This window comes from Plectropomus leopardus, chromosome 1, assembly GCF_026936395.1.
Source record: "Plectropomus leopardus strain MGB_pleo_1.0 chromosome 1, ASM2693639v1, whole genome shotgun sequence".
Lineage (NCBI taxonomy): Eukaryota > Metazoa > Chordata > Actinopteri > Perciformes > Serranidae > Plectropomus > Plectropomus leopardus.
This window is the reverse complement of record NC_142176.1, coordinates 8963388-8981820: the sequence shown is the minus strand read 5'-3', so window position 1 is coordinate 8981820 and position 18433 is coordinate 8963388. Positions and strand designations below refer to the sequence as shown.

Genomic DNA, 18433 nt, shown 5'->3' with positions numbered 1-18433 from the left:
ACATAATAAATACAGTATTTATATAATACATATAATATAAATATGCTATGCCACAGTGGCTTGGTGGCATTTTTTGTGACAGTGGGGTTTTTTTTATTGTAGCATTGGTAGTTTGTTATAAAATGTAAAGAAAAACAACTTTAGCTCTAATTATTATAATTATATATTTAAAAGTATGTTACAGAAAGTATAAATATTTCTATTTTATCATTCTTTGATATTTGTCTTGCATTATTTCTGGGTCTTTCATTGTTTTTTTGGGGTTTTTTTTCTATTTTGCTTTATATTACAGATTCTTACTAAATTTTCCCTATCTTGTTGAGTTGCTCATTGCCTTTTTGAAATCAAGCTGGTATGCTCAGGTCTCAAAAAGTTAAATAACTTTACAAAAAAATAAAAGTACAATTTTATTAGGCGTACTTGAACGCCTCACTGTAAAAAAGAAACAAAAAAACCAATTCAACATCCTCGGTTGGACTTTAGTTAAGAGACATTTAAGTTCACTCGGTTCTTAATTACGGTACAATATTTATATCAGTGATAAATGCAGCTGTCTAATGAACAAAGCTTAATCCAGAACATTTATCTATGGTTCATTTTTAGTAAGTAGCTAACATGTACCTCGGTAACGCCTCCTTGTCGCCTTTCCTTTCGGTTCCAAAGTACAGCTAACGTTAGATTACCTATGAAGGAGTTCACCGGGTTAAAGTGTACTTTACCTGACCATACATACCTCGATTCTTCCGCATTTTGACTTTTAGGTCAACTATTTGCTGTGACGTTACCAGTGATTTTCTACAAGAAGCAACATGGGTGGAGGAAGAGAAACTAACGAGGAAATCACCGGAGCTTCACCTCAAGCTAACGTTACTGATCAGTCCAAGAGGATGAAAATCATTTACATTGTTTACCTCCTCGCTGCTTTGGATATCACATGGATGTTTATACAGTTTTCTGTCACTCCTGTGAGTATCTCTGAGGAAGCTGACATTTCCGTGCCTGCCATGAACGTGAAAACCCGAACTAAAGATGATATGTAGCGTTTAAGAGTGATCGTGTGTATTATATGACACGCTTACAGTAGTTGTCTTTGCTAAGATTACATTATTTTGCAGCAACATGCCCACATTATAAAGCCTGGCTGATATATTTAGCTCATTTTCGATTAACTAGGGGCGTTATCTACGGCTGTAGATGGATGGATCTACAACCAATCAGAGCAACCGGACATGTTACGTAGCACTGATTCATGGGCACATGTAAACAGACTGCAGCATGTTAAATAAATAAATCAATATATATATATACATATATTTACATGCAGAGCCACGGGCACATGTTAACAGACTGCAGCATGTATGTGTGTGTGTGTGTGATGGTGCAGCATGGCCCTGAGATACTCAGTTTTGCCTGGGGGCCACTTTTGCAAAATTAAAGGAGGCCAGGGGCCAGTCGCAGCAGGCTTTTCAGCTCATTTTTGATTTCCTAGTTGCGTTATTTAGGGTAGAATTAATGGATCGACAACCAATCAGAGCAATGGGACATGTTACGCCACAGGCACATGTAAAAAATAAAAATTAAAATAAAAAAAATATATATTTAAATATATGTCATAAAATAGATAGATAGAAGATAAAACAATAACCCCGCCAACAGCGAAAAAGACAAAACCAAACAGCATGATGTGATGGCGTAGCATGGCCCTGGGATAATCAGCTTGCTTTGCCTGGGGGCCACTTTTGCAAAATTAAAGGAGGCCAGGGGCCAGTTGCAGCAGGCTGCATAGGTCAGGTGTGGGGCAGGGGCGTTTGATTGTTTTCTTATCTGGTGAGAAATGCATTAGCCAGGTGAGTGTCACATGCAGACGTTTGCAGAGCTGTGCTGTAAAAATCAGTTGAGGTCTGGATCATACCTGCAGTGAGCGTGTTCACATGCTGTAGATGGCTGTGTGGTTTTCAATCTGTATTTTTTTATTGTGTCTCCCTTTAGTATTTGGCAAAGAAGCTCGGCTTTGACACCTTGTGGTTTGGTTATTTGCAAACCATGGTAGGTGTATTTCAGCTGTTTGGGGGTCCTATGTTTGGACGGTGAGTACAACACAAAAAAAGTTTCAGTTATAGCTACTTTTAAAAACAGGAACATTATTATTGATTTATCACAAACGCTGCTGTTTTGCCAACATTAGTGACCTACACAGTTTTCACCAGTGGTTTCTGTTTATTTATTCGGTTACTTAATATTTTTCCCTAGTTTATCTTTCTCTTTTTTTCTTTTCTTTTCTTTCTACAAATAATAATGTAAAATAGTTGATTTGATTTGGGGTATGTTGGTGCATGCAAATATGTTTTGTTAATTAGAGTATAGTTTTAAATTAATAAGGAAGCAGTTATTTAAAATTTAATGACCTTAGGAGTAGGGGTGGGATTAAATAAGTTTACACTTCTTCTCACTCTTTTTCAAACATGTAAACCAAGTCATCATGTGTTTGACCATTTCCTTTGCTTTATGTTTTTATAAAGTAAGTATTACTTACTGTCCATCTGCTTGTTTGTATAGTCGTTTCTCTATCTTGTTTTACACGTTTAAAATAAATAAATACATGAAAACTAACTCATGGTTGCGGTTTTGTTGTTTCGACAGGTTTGGAGATATTTTCGGAGCACGAGCTGCTTTGTCTCTGGCGTGTTCTTCAACAGTGGTTTTCTTTCTGCTGCTGGCCATCGCAGAGCATCCTGCCATGCTGTTCATCCACAAACTTCCCACTGTCTTCATGCATGTCCTACCTGGTAAACACCTGCAATCCTGCTCACTCAGTCTGACATTTTAAACTTCAAACCAAGATTATTATTTGTTAGAGATGAATCATTCATTAATCACTGTATCCCCCCCCAAATTGTATTCTGTGGTTAAGTTTAGTGAAGCATTCGAATTGAGGCATTTAAAACACTCCCCTTTGTAACTGAGAAATGTTCAATATCTGTCTTTCTTGACTACTTAAGACAATTTGTTGAGTCATTGACGTTTTAACTGTGTACTTCTGGCTAATAAGCAATATTTTCCTGCATTTGAAACACATACTTACATAAAATTAATGCAGTTTTACGTGCTTTTATCTCTTCATTCCTCTTCTACCTGCAGCGTCTCAGATGGTCGTCACAGACCTTTCAGAACCTGAAAAACGGGCGGATGCTTTATCTAAAATAGGTCTGTGTTTTGGTGTCGGTATGATAATCGGCTCCACGTTGGGCGGCCATCTTAACACACGCTACGGGTGAGAGTCACTGTGTGTGTGTTTGTTGGAGAATGAGTTTAGATTGAGTGGGTTACTGCAGAGTAGAAAGGTGGATTAAAGGTCATTATTATGAGAAACATCCAGTCACAAAGTTTTAAGGGATGGATAGGATACTCAAGTTGAGATAAACTTTGGCTGCCTTTTAAATGTCAATGTTTCAAATCATCACAAACTTTGCTTTTTTTTAACTTTCTATAACTTTCACTGAACATGGAAATGCAATGAAAAAGAAACGTTGAAAGTGTTTCATTTGTAATTATTTGTGTGCAGAATTGTTACATATGCTATATTTATATTACACCTAAAATGTCCAAAATGTTGTCCACCTAAGGCCAGAGATATACTTGCTTTTTAACTATGTGTTTGCATAGAAAAACTGCGTCATGAATGGAATTTTTCACATACTTATCTACGTATGTACCGGTAAATTCTACACTAGAGAAGTCAGACTAGGGCTGAGTATTGGTACTCGATACCTATCAGCTGAAATAACTCAAGTAGTATCATAATGTGTCCAGTCAAATGATACTGCATTCAATGCTTTTTGTTCCTGGAGTCTGAATCCAGACCGTCCCAACTCCCGGCCAGATCAGCAAAATTTGCAAACACCTTGCAAGCACACCTAACACAGCAGCAGCAGCTAACATCCAACACTGAGCCATAAAACGATCCCAACAAACTCACATCAATAACTAGACGGCTAGACTGAGTCAGCCCTGTCACTCAGAATTTTTTTAACAACACCCAGCCCTAACTCAGACTGTATAAAACCTTGGATTTGCATGATGCAAACATACCATAACAACAGTCTCACATTTGGATCTGTCGTCAGCTGTTTTGTCACTGTGCAGTGGAAATGACACATTGCACAAATGTAGGAAATTGCAGACTCGATATGTTGACTTGTTTTCAAAAAATTCTGCCATTGTTGTTGCCTCCAATGTGCCTATTGCCCTCTGACCCTGTTACATCACCTTATACTGCCCCTACATTGCTGCTACTGTTAGAGCATTTTGCGGACACAGCGTAGCATTAATTTCTAAGGAAGTACACAACCACCGCCCCAAAGAGATGCAGGATATGTGAGGCAGCCCTTATCTGCCTGTGAATGTGTAGTTAAAAGCAAGTATATCCTCTGCTTAACACTTCTTTTACTTTGTGTTTCCCAGGGAGACGTTTACTGCCTGTTTTGGTGCTGTGGGGAGTGCCTTCAGTTTATTGTTGGTTTTGATGTTTATTCCAAAAAATACCAAAAGTCAAACTCCAGGAACCAACAAAGACAGTAAGGCACACTTCTGTCTGTTGCACCTAATGTTCTCAGCTGTTTGGGAATTAGTATGAATTTTTTTGATCAGCAGGTGGTAGCCTGAGCACTGGCAGGGGAATGAGGGTTAAAATAAAGAAAACTGTGCTATTCAATGTGCTGCAGCTGACCAACTAACCAGCCACTGCACAGTCAGAGGTACAAATCAAAGTGGTAGCATATTCAAAAATGTTTTCTTGTTGAATTTGTGAACACAACACAGTTCCATAGTTACCAAATTTATCCAGAACTGAACCAGAATCCAAAAGTATATTGGTTGAAACTGCAGGCTGTGTTTTAAATATCATAATTTATTGCTTATTTTACATTATTATAAAAATATTATAACTTTTGCAAAAGTATTTAATAAAGATTTTAGGTTTTGATTTTTGATATATTTGTAAAAACATCTAAAAATGTGTTTTCACTTGTTGGTGCAGCTTATGATGGGGGAAAATTACAGTTTTGTTTATTTAAAATTAAATTAACAACACAATAAAGTTTTCAAAAGGTGAAGTAGTCTGAATACCTTCTGAAGTAACCAGACAGGTAACAGCCACTGGATGGACCGGTTGCACAGCATGCACAGCAACCGGTCCACCGCGCCCCCCACATCCCCCGCCTCAGAGATTATGTAATCTGGGAGGTATCACATCATTTTTATTCTCTCTTTGAATTTTCTACAGGTGAAAACAATGACAAATCAATATTCAACGTGAGAGAGATCACGAGGCTGATTAAGTTTTCAGGTGTGAAGCGGACTTTTGTTGTGAAGATAGTTGCCGGTTTGCCATCAGGTGAGAGTTAATGTGGAGGTTAATTAAAGATGCACGACCGGAGTTACCAGGACTGCACATGATGTCGCAGTATCATCACTGCAATGTCAACTTGTGTGATAATCACATTGTGTTGTTTTTGTTAGTTGATAGGCCTTTTCAGTAGGAAACTGCACACAAATCATTCTTTTTTATACTGGTGCCTTTTGTGTTCAGTTTAATGTGGTAATCAATGTTTTTTATTTTTTTTAAGTCAATTAAATTTTGGGATTTTAGCAGTATACTGAAAGCAGCAGAAAGCTGAAATTGACCTGTTAATTTGTAATATTGTTAACATAACTTTTAACATTGTTGTTGCATTGAGCTGCATTGGTATTTACCACAGTATATCTATAACTTTCCATGTCAAATCTTGTCTTCGTAAAACAACATATGATGGTTTTCATTTCTGATGTGCATCAGAAAACAGATTGAGAGTGAATTACAGTTAAATTTAGTATTTTTTCCCATAATTAATCTGTTGCACAATATGGTCAATCAGTAATCAGTGTTACTGTTTTTAAGGGCCTTTTGTGTTGCCTCCCACTGCATTTACATGGTGATTTATTGTGATTTACTGGATTGAAGATATGTTTCCATTGCACAATTGATTATTTGAGACTATGTGTGTAGAGTCCACTTACTGACTGGTACATATAATAGAAATAATATTAATGATCTGCTCAGTTTGGGTTCAATAGAGTTACATATAAACATCTTTGGACATTTAATTTAAGCACTAAAACTCTGTAAATCAAACTGAACTGCTCCTCTTTTACCGCAGGAATTTTCCAAGTGATGTTCTCTATCATTGCGATGGACTTCTTCAAGCTGCAGCCGGAGCAGAATGGCTATCTGATGGCTTATTTTGGCATCGCCTCGATGGTAAGTGTCACACAGACTGAAATACAAAACAAGTTGATTATGATTTCAGTGCTTCATGTTGTACGCGCCGCAGCTCATGAAGATATCAGACTGTAAGACGAGGTCAGTAAAAGCTGGATGTTCTTTTAGGTTATTCAGGGAGGAGTGATCGGTCGGCTGACGGCGAAATATTCTGAGAACTCGCTGCTGCTTCTGTCCATCGCAGTGTCTGCTTTGGTGGGACTGGCTCAGGTACGCATGAAAACACTCACATAAACACAAACACACCAGAGCTGGGGGAGCATTTAACCCTTCAAAATCTGGATCGACATCATTTTTCTTGTGCTGTGTTCAGACGCCTCTCTCGAGTATGTAAACCTTTGGACCCTGAGCAAATTGGTTTAATTACTTTTGAAAACACACGGGAAAAGACAGTAGCAAGAAATGTTCTGCCAATTGCAAGAAAATAGTAGATTTAGAAAATTATTATTTTTTAAAAGCAAGGAAAAAATGTCCATAAAACTACATTTAGAATGATCATTTTTATATATTTAAAATTGTTACAGAATTTTAATTCTTTTTTAGCACCTTTTAGGTCATATCCTTGTTTGTTTTTGACTTCCCTTTTTTATTTGCAGTTCTTAAGGTAATTTTCTTGTACTTTTTACAGATTTCTTGCTAATTTTTTGGGGGATCATTTCTTTGGGCTTATGTTGCTCATTGCCTTCTTCACATATTTTTGACAAAAATATAGCCGATTTGTATTTCTTCTCAAACCATACAATAGTTGTTAAAACATTTTTCTTTAAGCCACAAGTTTGAACCTGCTGGTGAAGCTAGAGTAAAAGTAAGGAGATTACCTGACTTTTGAGCTTTTAGGCTTTTTGGGACCATGAATGTGTGTAAAAATGGACTAAAGTGGTAGACTGACTGGCTTTTCCATTTATACTGCCATCCTACAAATAGAAATATCAAATATTTGTCAGTTACAGCATCTTAAATATTACATTTTCTTGCATTTCTCCTTTTCATAGTATATTAAACACATATCTGAGTTCATATAACAGTTTTGTTTTTAATACCAGGTTGGCATTTGTTCATAATGAAAATACTCTCTTTTGCACCTCCTGCATAGATGCTTTTATATTAATATTTCTTTCTTTCTGCAGGCTTACATGCAGAACGTGTTCCAGTTCTGCCTCACTGTCATCCCGATGATATTTTCTCTCAGTGTGTTTGGTATTATCACAGACAGCGTTCTCACCAAAAGTGTACCGTCCTCCGACACAGGTGAAGCCACTCTGCTTTTCTGCTTGCACAACATTCACGACAACCACACAACGGTTAAAGCTGTTTCTCACAAGTGTGATGCAGAAATGTGGCATGAATATACAAATAATCCGCATGTGAATTTCTGCTTGACTACCATGCACACCAGGTCAGGTGCAAATTACCCACATTACGATGTTCCACGTTATGAACATTTTATGAATAAGGCCCAAATGAGTGTCAGCTCAACACAACAAAAACCAAAACAGAGAATGTCTACAAAATACATAATCAGACCCCAAATTCAGTGCTAATGCTAACTGCTGTGGCTAGTCCCGTTCCATAACCAACATATATAATGTTAGCAGCAGCTGGGCGATCTCAAGTCATATATTGTCATTTATCTTATCATTGAGGTGGTCGTCACTGTGTTTGTCGTAAAATATTGGGTGTGAAGGAACAAAATTAAGATGTTTCCCCATTTTGGCCGCCAGCTAGCAATGTCTTGGAGGTATGACATCAGTTGGACCAAAGGATTTTGTTGGTCAAACGTATATAAAGTTTGTCCAAATAATTTTCTTTCTGCACGAATAGGGGTTTGCAAGCATTCCTAAGAATCCTGAAAAATCAGTTTTTATCAATTTTGCTGATTTTTTTGGACAAAAATGCCTGCTTGGTGTGATATAGCCTGAACGGCAGGCAGCTCAGTCACAGCAAAGCCACATTTTGATCACTTATTTTGACAGCAACTAATTACAGCCACTTAAAGAAAAGGAGGGAAAGAAGTAAAACTAAAATCCCCGATGTTTCGATATAAGGTGTAAAAAGACTGAGACCAAAGTTCTGGATCACCTCATATCAGATATGAGGTGAGCCATATGAGGATTAACTAACTTCAAAATGCAGATGCACTAAATTATTTGTTTACTGGAACCTGCTTTGCTCTTGTACTCAGGCACGATGCTGGGACTGTGTGCATCCGTCCAATCTCTGCTTCGCACAGTCGGACCAACTATTGGTGGCTTCTTGTATGTGAACTACGGCGTCTCCTCTATCGGGCTGATCCAGTTTGTTGTGAATGTCGCTGTGTTTGTGTACCTGCTGCAGCGTCGCCCTGAGAAGACAGACAAGCAAAAGGAATAAAATCACCTCTTTTCATCTCCCAATTTATCCACAAACTAACAGAGAAGATGGAAATTCAGTGTTTGATTTTAGAGACAATCATTTCAGCAGTTACATGTATTTAAATTACTCTGCGGTTTACAAGATAAAATGAGGTCAAGTCTCTGTTTGATTTGTGGCGGAGGCTCAGGACTGAACCACTAGATGGCACCAAATGCTCCATTTAAACTGATGATACTTTTGTTTTCCAAGGTTCATTACTTACAGAGAAGTCGCACTAAAATCAGTGCACCGAGATTTTATTTAATATAATCAAAAATGATTAAAATTAGACTGATATACACCACTCCTAGTTAATAATAATTATATCAAATTTATTGTTAATGAAAGTTTATTTTTGTCATTGTTTTTCTTTAAATAAAATACATGTATTTAATTTTTGTACCTTCTTGTATTGTATTTCAGAGAGAAGTGTATCATGATGGTAGAAATAATTTCATGATTTTTTTGGCAGAAACAAAAAGTTTATCTCTGACTAAAATAGCCATATAGTATATAAATATATTTATTATTAATAGAACATTTTGGCCACTTCACTAAAGTGGCACCTGCATCTTTTTCATCTATTAAAACTATGGAATCAGACTGGAATTATGCAGCTGAGAGGAGATTTCATCATGTTTTGTATGAACCAGAAGTTCAGTTTAAATGAGAGTTACAGAGAGAATTTTCTCTTTAATATTAAAAAATAGACAAGGATTCAGTTTGTGCAGATAGAAATTGTTCTCTGTCCCAGTTTGCAGAACCAACAAAGCCAGTACCGGTACTGTATTGCAGGTTAAGTTTTTACTACTTTTACTCAGCTTTTTAATACCTTAAAAGGTTTTAAAAAGCATTGACTTTGTTAACCCAAATATAAGGACTTAATTGGTATCAAAATGCCTTAAATTAATCTTTCAAAAGTAGGATTTTATTATTTTATCATGTTTGTTTTGGATGTTGTGTTTCTAAAGTCTCAAAATAAATGGTAAAATCAATTATTTTTCCTTTGACTTACTAAATGCCTCTCGCAGTAATGTTACCAGATAAGGATAGCAGAATGAACAACACATATTTTGTTTTTGGCAGGCGATCAGAGCAATTTACTATTTAACCAAAGTTTTGGTGGTGGAAACACTGGTACAAGGCGATGTATATAAGGCTCTGCATATTTTTTGCTAAAAGTTTTTCAAACTCAGTATGATGGGAATTGAGGCAGAGTAAGAAACAAACTCACCAATGAATCAAAACAAACAGCAGGTACTTCCCAGATCTGTCCTACCTTTGTCTCTGCCATGAGACAAAAAGAGTCATGTTTTACATAACAAGAAGCATTTGGGCAAACTTTTATGTGACTGATGCAGTTTCAAGTTGTTGCTGTTTGTCCTCAATTCCATTCAAAGTGGCATTAAAAAAATCTTAATTAGTCTTAAATCTAACGTGCCTTTAGCTGTGGGAACCCTGCTGTATATTTTTTTCCATTTTCTGTTATTTTATTCATCTAATCTAGCTAAGCAAGCTTTTCACATTCAAATTTAACATTAAAAATTTAATGAGATTATAAAATACAAAACGTACGTTTTGGCAAACTGTGCCTTTAGGGATAATTTTACTGAAATAGAATATTTAAAACAACTTTTACTTGTAATGGAGTACTTTTAGAATTTTGTATCAGTACTTAAAATTAAATAAAGGATCTAATACTCAGCATGTCAACCCTAATATGTATTAACAAATATTAAAACAGAAAAACAAATGACGTACTGCAGCCCACCCCTGCAGTTGCCAAGCTGCAGCATGTTGAAGTGATGTCACAAAATCTGCAGCAGGTGTCTTCATTGTTTCTGCTGTTTTTGAAATATTACATCCAGCAATCTGGGATAAATATTATCTTATTTTATCAGTAGGGGGTAGGTTATTATGGACAAGGCTACACCTTAAACAGATGCCACTGGTGTGATTTCTTTGCCAGTTTGTTGGGCCAAATATTTGGCGAAAGCAGCTACGTGAGAAGATCTGACTGTGATATTCAGACCTTGAAATACTGCAACAAATAAAGAATCTGTGTTTTGAAACAAAGCATTATTTTTAAAAAAAAATATATATATATATATAACATTTTACTATCAGATTTAGGATACAAGAAGCAGACATGTTATTGTGGAATATAATTTTGGTTTCACAATATTTCTTTCATGATTTGAAAGGTCTAGCATGTAGGATTTAATGGCATGTAGCAGTGAGGCAGCAACATTGCTGTCAACTGAAACTCTTCTTGTATGCCAGGCATTTAGCACAGTAATATTCAAGTTGCAGCCTTGATAGGGTACTGGGTGTCCCCCCAACCATTTCTGAATTCACAGTGAAAATAAATGGATTCACACTAGGATTAAAAAAATAAAATACAGTGCCAGAATGCATAAACAGCATCAAAACAGAGCTTGTTTATCAAAGAAAGTGCCAGAAGAGGATCCCCCGGACCCCCCAATAGAGGTTCGGTTTAAGCCCCGAATATCCTCAAATCCAAACACCCCTTCTTACACGTGACCTGTGCGGGGATATTGTGTCCGGCCCCTGGCCTCCTGTCATTGCAAAAGTGGCTCCCCGGCAAAGCAAGTTGAGTTTCCCTGGTTAAGTAGGTGGCTGATGCAAAAATGCAAACTTCTCTATGCAGAGCATGTGTTTGATTTGTACATGCTGGGCTACTGTAAAAACAACATGGCAGAGTCTGTTGGTCCCCAGGAAGTGTACCCGGCTCTGATGCAAATTTTATACATAGTAGCCAAATGTGGTTTACACCATCCGGGTCGGTAATGTGATGCCCGCTGGTCCGTGACTGCACCTCCACACATTTAGATCCCACCTCAAGACCTGCCCTTTCAAATCTGCTTTTAATGTTTGATTTATGCACATTTCATTCTTTTCTGCCTTGCCTTTACTGTTTTTGTTTTTATTTATTCTGTATGTTTTATTGACTTTAATTGACTTTGTTTTCGTTTCTGTTAAGCGCTTAGAGTATTGTGAAAAGGGCTCTATAAATAAAATGTATTATTATTATTGACTTACATTGGGAAAAAGACAAAATCAGTATGTCTCGATTCTAGCCATTCAGATTGATAACATTTGTTATGTCTAAAGGAATCACAAGAATACATTTTTTAGACTGTCAGTCAAGTTAGCAAAGTGCTAAACCAGAGGGCTGTCGCTCCACCAGCGGAAATTACCCGCTCAGACACACTTGGCTGTGCTCAGCCGCCGTAAGTCTCATGCGCAAGCCTCATGGACCCATAGATCCGGGGATGTTATTACTGGAAAAAGAGCCTTTTTTTTTGCTCCATGTGCCAATGAGCAGCTCTCATAGGACTGAACAAGCCTAAATGGCTGTAACCAGACTCTTAATATAACCATGATATTAACAGCTCATTCTAATTTTTGGGAATGCACAACATTTCTTATTTTCAGGTGTTTAAGCACTAAAGAAAACATAGTCTTGAATATTACAATCCAAATCTGACAATATATTATCGTAAATCCTACACAGTGGACCTTTAAAAGTTGGTAAATATAACTATTAAAAATCAGTGGCTTTGTCTCAAAACTTGTTTTATTTTTGTAGTGATCAAACAGATTTCCAACTTTAATCAATCTTACATGCATTTCTTTGCATGAATATAAGGAGTGAAGACTCCTCTGAGCTCAGTGGTTCAGGGAAAAGTCTAGAAAATGTTTTTATTGAAAAACTCAAAGCATGTGAGCTCAGAGCACATTGGGAGGATGTTTTTAGTTACTCTTAGCTGGCAGGTTGTAACAGTGTGTTTAGACAGACTGCACCTTTAATGTGATCAGACATTTCAGCGTCAATCCCATCATCATGGGCCTGATCCCACACCTACACTCGCTCATTTCTGACTGTAGTCCAAGTCGTCAAATGAATTCTGCACAAACACACATTGGATGCACAGCCACTGACTCTCTACACTCAGCTTGTAAAAAAAATAAGCCACTTGCTCTTGAATTTTCTGCCTCTATTTCTCTATCAGACTAACAGAGACTCAAAGGAGCTGCAGATGGATTTGAAGGGTGTCACTGTATCTGTGGACCCAGGGGGGCGGCCCTGACCACTGGAGGGGGTGCCTTGTTACACTTGGCCCTTTGAGTCAGGGGGAGCCGGGACAATGCTGCTGTTAACACTCCTGACGGGGACCTTTGGGTTCTCTGAAAGTTTAATGTGACTCCGCGAGCGACCTGCGCTCACTGAGGTCAGAGATGAGCGCGGCCCGGCGTCGGTCCAAGGTTGCCCTGTGTTGGTGCATTGGAAACTAAACGCCGGCGGGGGGGCCATCACTGTTCTGGGCTTGTTTTGTCCCCTGTGGCATGGATAATGAGGCATCTGTCTCCACCTGCCGCATGGAGAGATGAGGCTCACTGTCTCACTTAAAAAGAGCACAGGTTACCTATCTGATTTGTCCACGGCAGGCCAGGGACATGATCTGAAGCACAGGAGCCTTCAGCCTAAATGTTTTATACCAGGGTTTTCTTATTTCTGTCTGTGCTGCACCACACGAAGCTCCTTATCAGAAACACTTTGTCCTGATAGGGGCATCTTTAAATAAATTAACACCAAAATTTTCTTATTCTTCATTAGAAAGTGGGGCTCCTGGTGTTGACGGCATGGACATCAAGAAATATTACATAATCAAATTTTTATAGCTTGCAATTTTTGACTGATTCTTGCTTGGAAAAATTTGATGTACATCTGACAGCAGCTCAACATGACCACCAACCCCCCGTTGTCCTCTCCGGAGGACCTCGTGGAGTTTGTGGAGTTGGCCACAGGAACGAAAGGTGATCTTAGGGGGGTTTTGTCTTGGTGTAATCAGACAACGACATCATCAATCATGAGAGGGTGAATTACAGCGGGTTACAATGGGAGATAAGATAATGAGTGGGGCCTCAGCGACCTGGTGAGGGACAGCTCGAGTTCCCGTCCTGATTACATGGCAGCGGCCCGACTGGCTGCAAACCTTTCTGAGGACGCTGGATGCAGATCCAAGATGGAGGAAACCTTTTTTTTATTTCATAATGAAAGTGGACAGGACAGCATGCAGGTGAAATTAACTTTTTTTACAGTCATTTCCACGGTGTGGAAACTGCTGGTAAAACAGAGGAGGGTAACAGGTATGATGTATAGAACCAACACATGGAGCATTCAAGTTGCACGATTGCTGATCATTTAATGATCAGCAATCGTGCAACTTGAAGGACTTCCTGGGCATCAGAGTGGAGCAGAAGAATATGCAAACACCAGACACCGCAGAGATTATTGTTGGCTTTTGTAAAAAATAATTAAAAGCATCCAGCAAACAAACGGAAATGCAGCTATTCTTGGAGCCTTACAAGAAGTGAGGCAAAAAATGTCAAGTTTGCATTAAGGTTATTAAAGAATACACAATCAGGCTTCTAAGGTAGTTTTACTCATTCTACACTGAACCTTCTCTCAAGACTGTGAACAGATTGATGGAGCTTGATGGATATAATTGCTGTTGAAGTCCAACACTTCACAACTATATCTCCTATAGGAGAATCAAGTTTGGTGACGTAACTTCCATCTCAGCATTATGCCCAGTTTTAGCAGAGGTCTATTTAGGGAAGGTAACTTAGCACAGCCTTTACCTTCAGAAGGGTCATTCTTGAGGAGCATTAATGTGCTCAGCAATTGGCCTTTAAAACTGTGCAGTAGAAATATAGGCCATGTCTATATGTATATATATATTTTTGAAAACATTTTTTCCCTCTGTTTTTAAGAAAATCCTGGCTATGTGATCTTGGTTTTACAAAATATCTCCATCTACACTAAGAATGTTGAAACAACTCCAAGTGTTTGTCGACGTTGGCTGTCTTATGCGGTCTCCCTTCTTCACAAAGGTAGTAAAGTGTACTACGATTGTTACTATTAGCTTTCTCAAAGGAGCTCACTCAAAGATACAAGTGCTGCTCTGGACATGAGAAAGTTAATCTTCCAAAACTCACCGACAACAATCCCACAATCAAAATTGTCCCACAGTTTGCTGGTTTAACTGGCGCCTCAGTTTGTCCATGAATTAAAAACTCACTAATACTTCTAATTGTGAAGCGATCCAACAGAGATCTTTCTTAGGCATCGTAAAATCACCGTCACAATGCAGAACAAGAAATTTATAAAGAAAAAAGACTTCAGTTTTAGTTTAGACACAGTCTTAGACTGCTTTTAAAACAGGACGCCCCCAGCTACCAGCTATCACCATCTAAATACTGATAAGTTTTAACAGGGATTGTTACCAAATCTGTACTAACTTTCTTTAACTGTGATATCAGCACAAGCGTTGCAAGTCTGCAGGTGAGCATCACATGCGGAGAAACCACACACACCATACACAGGCTGTATGATGAATCACCAGATATGTTAATACACAAGCTGCCCTCTCCTCTGAATCTGTGCTGCCATGAAGCGTGCTCGGTCGTGTGTCAGCAGCTCTGAGCCCCATGACGCCCGGTCTAGTCCACACTCTCACTCCCTGACATGTGCCACTGCTCGCTAATCCTCCACTGACGCTCCTCCGCAGCATCACACTCAACAACAAAACAATAAATGACCACTGCGCTGACCTCAGAGGGAAACCGGCTCCTGCTGCATCAGACGGGATCTTCCATTTTCCCTCTGTGGACGGCCATATTGGTTTTCTAAACAGTCTGAGACAATAAACAGGAGCTGCTATATGTTAGCCGATTATCTTACACATTATATCAGGGGACATAGGGGAGGTTTCTTTACATGCTGATCCACAGAAATTAATTGTTTTCTTGAGGATTAAATGAGTTGGAGATTTGAATATTTGAAGATAATGTGGTTGAAAAGAGAGGATATGGATATCATTTTAATTATGGCTGAGCCGATTAGATAACAATATGATGCATTAGTAAAAGGCGGGAAAAGTGTGCCAGGCGAGGCATCTGTTTGAATTAGATGGTGTAAGCTCTGCATGTTATTTGCATGACTCATATGGAGCAGCATCTGTGTTCTTCAAAGATAAATCTGACCATTATTGGTCATATTGGTCAGCTTAGGGGCCACCGCCCATGATACAACCAAGGGTTCATATTAAACCTAGGTTGTGTCTGAGTCTGAGTCCTTCACAAAACCAATTAAGGTAGAACTGGATTATTGATATGGCACCTGCAGCGTCTTGTTACAGTTTGAAGTTTTGACTAAAAGCTTTGATGTGGCGAAACTGTGATATACTTTATAATGCTAATTTTCACTAAACTCTTGACTCCAAATTAGATATTTTCCAGAGGATAAAACTGCACAAAATAAACAGACATTCATGGATGTCTCACTCACAAAGCCAACTGAGATTTAAAATGTTACTGAGACAGCTATGCAAGTTTTATACTTAGTATGTGATGCGATAATTTCACTGCTGAAGGGATTTTACAGAAATTAGTCAACATCTTGATACAAAGTAGACCTATTAAAAAAAAGTTTCCAGCCACAAGTTGATTTGTAATGAAAGCAGGTAAAATACTTTATACCAAATAATTTGAAAGAACTTTTAAACAACAATTTTCAGTTACTGGCTGAGAGCAGCACATAGACCTCTGTTTTTCATGCTTCATTGAAAAAAATAACAATAACCAAATCAGCCAAAAAACCATCCCATCAGATTGATTTGAAAGATGCTGAAATCTGATCACTCTTTGGCTTTTATGTAAAAAATAAACACAAGGACTACATTTTAAACATGCTACTCACCCACACATGTTTTATGTGGTCAGTAAATTCCATCAGCCAATGAGACGAGTAAAGGTGTAAGTTTTGAAGATGTAACAGATTAAACAACACTAAGAGAGGGAAACTTGAGTAAAACACAGTCAGTCAGTCAGTCAGTCAGTCACTCGAATCAGACAGCACAAGTGAAATCACCTGTGCGTGTGTGTGTGTTCTTGTACTTGCTACATAGTGAGGACTGAAACACATTTTAACCAACAGAGTGGGGACACATTTGGAAAATGAGGACATTTTAGCTGGTCCTCACTTCTTCAAAGGAATGTTTGAGGGTCAACACTTGGTTTTATTGTTCATGTCATGATAAGGTTTTTGGTAAGGATCAGGTAAGACAGTATGTTAAAGGAACAGTTCAATATTTTGATAAAAGTTTATCAAAATACCTTACCTTAATACCTTACATGTGTATGTTATCATGTAGTGGATACGTTTCCAAAAAGCTGTGGTTAACATGTGGTTAGATTTAGGGACGAAAACCACTTGATTATGGTCAGATAAATATCATGTTTTGGTTTAAAATACCATGTTTGGGTGACACTATCTCAATAGGAAAATCAGCGATGTCTTGGTAAAAAACAACCACAATTTGTGCTTAAAAACCACCGGAAACACAGCAATGACTTGCTAAATCACAACCAGTTTTGTTGTTTGTTTGTTTGATGGCATCTTTCACAGTGGTACCACCAGATGGCTTTTGAAAGACATACTCCCTTTAACAGGCGTAAACTGAAACGCTAGGAAACATCAACAACAGAAACAGGAGGATCGGACTTACTACCAACAACTAGTGTTTGGAGGAGCTATCCAGGTCTTTAACATAAATAAATGTAAAAACTACAGTGCAGAAATACTTTGTTAGAAGTAAAAGTCATGCATTTAAATTAAAATAAAAATACAAAAATAGTGGCATTACAGGACCTCCAATAATGTAAGTATTTACTTTCCATCACTGCAAACAAAAGAGACATACAGGGATAAAGAGGTAATTTCGGATCATATTTGAGGCAAATGATATATAACAACCCAAAGATATTATAAGACTGATAACCAGCAGACAGACTCAAAATTCGCCTATAAATGAATGTACATTTTTAAACACCTATGATATTTACTCAGGCAATTGATTTCCTCACTGTGATTATGATTTGGATGGCAGATGGTGGGTTGGTGGTAATCCCAGCTGCCCACTGTCCTGACCCCTTGCACTCCACCTCCTCCCAAACCAACAACCGACACCCCCCGCCTGCTCCACCCGAAATCTTAACGAACCCGCTGAGCCGCACGGCCAAAGAGCTGCTTTAAACTGGTGAGTAATGGCTGTGTCAGCAGTCAGTAGATGAGCCAGAGGGTGAGTGGGGGTGGACGGGTGAGGGGGTGAGGAGATGAGTGGGGTATTAGAGCCCCATTAATGCTATTGTTAATAGAAATATGTAGTGTTTACACTGCTGCTTTAGTAAGTATTTAGTAAGTATAAGTATTTTTTTTATTTAAAAGGTATCATTTCCATTTTTTTCCTGTGTATATAAAATAGAAGTTTTTCGACTGAAAAAATCTAAACTTTTAAAACCACGTATTTATGCCTGAGTATTATATTCCAATAAAAAATTAGGCAATTTTTATACATTATACTTTTTTTTTTCCAAATTCCCTTTTTTTCAGTGTTTTTCCTCAGATGTAAACAATAGTTTCTCAAATTGACTGATTATTTGAAAAATCCAAGCAACATAAGTATAAAAAAAAAAAAAAATCAACAACATGGCAAATAAAAATGAAGCAAAATGTAAAAGAAAATAATAAAAATGTCATTGACATTTTATTCAACTTTAATTTTTACATTGGTTGATTGAATGACTGATTGATTTTTAATTCTGAAATTTCAAACAAATGCATGTCACCGAAACCTA

At 37.9% G+C, this 18433-nt stretch overlaps 1 protein-coding gene across 1 annotated transcript; it reads left to right on the top strand.

The window, feature by feature from the left end:
- The first annotated feature begins 436 nt into the window (after positions 1-436).
- On the top strand, positions 437-9702 carry slc67a1 (solute carrier family 67 member 1). Its single transcript, XM_042490911.2, has 10 exons — positions 437-965; positions 1990-2087; positions 2641-2786; positions 3139-3271; positions 4462-4574; positions 5282-5392; positions 6195-6295; positions 6425-6526; positions 7444-7564; positions 8499-9702. Exons 1-10 carry the CDS (start codon positions 810-812, stop codon positions 8684-8686), a joined length of 1269 nt encoding a protein of 422 aa, XP_042346845.2. The 5' UTR covers positions 437-809; the 3' UTR covers positions 8687-9702.
- Positions 9703-18433: the final 8731 nt, after the last annotated feature.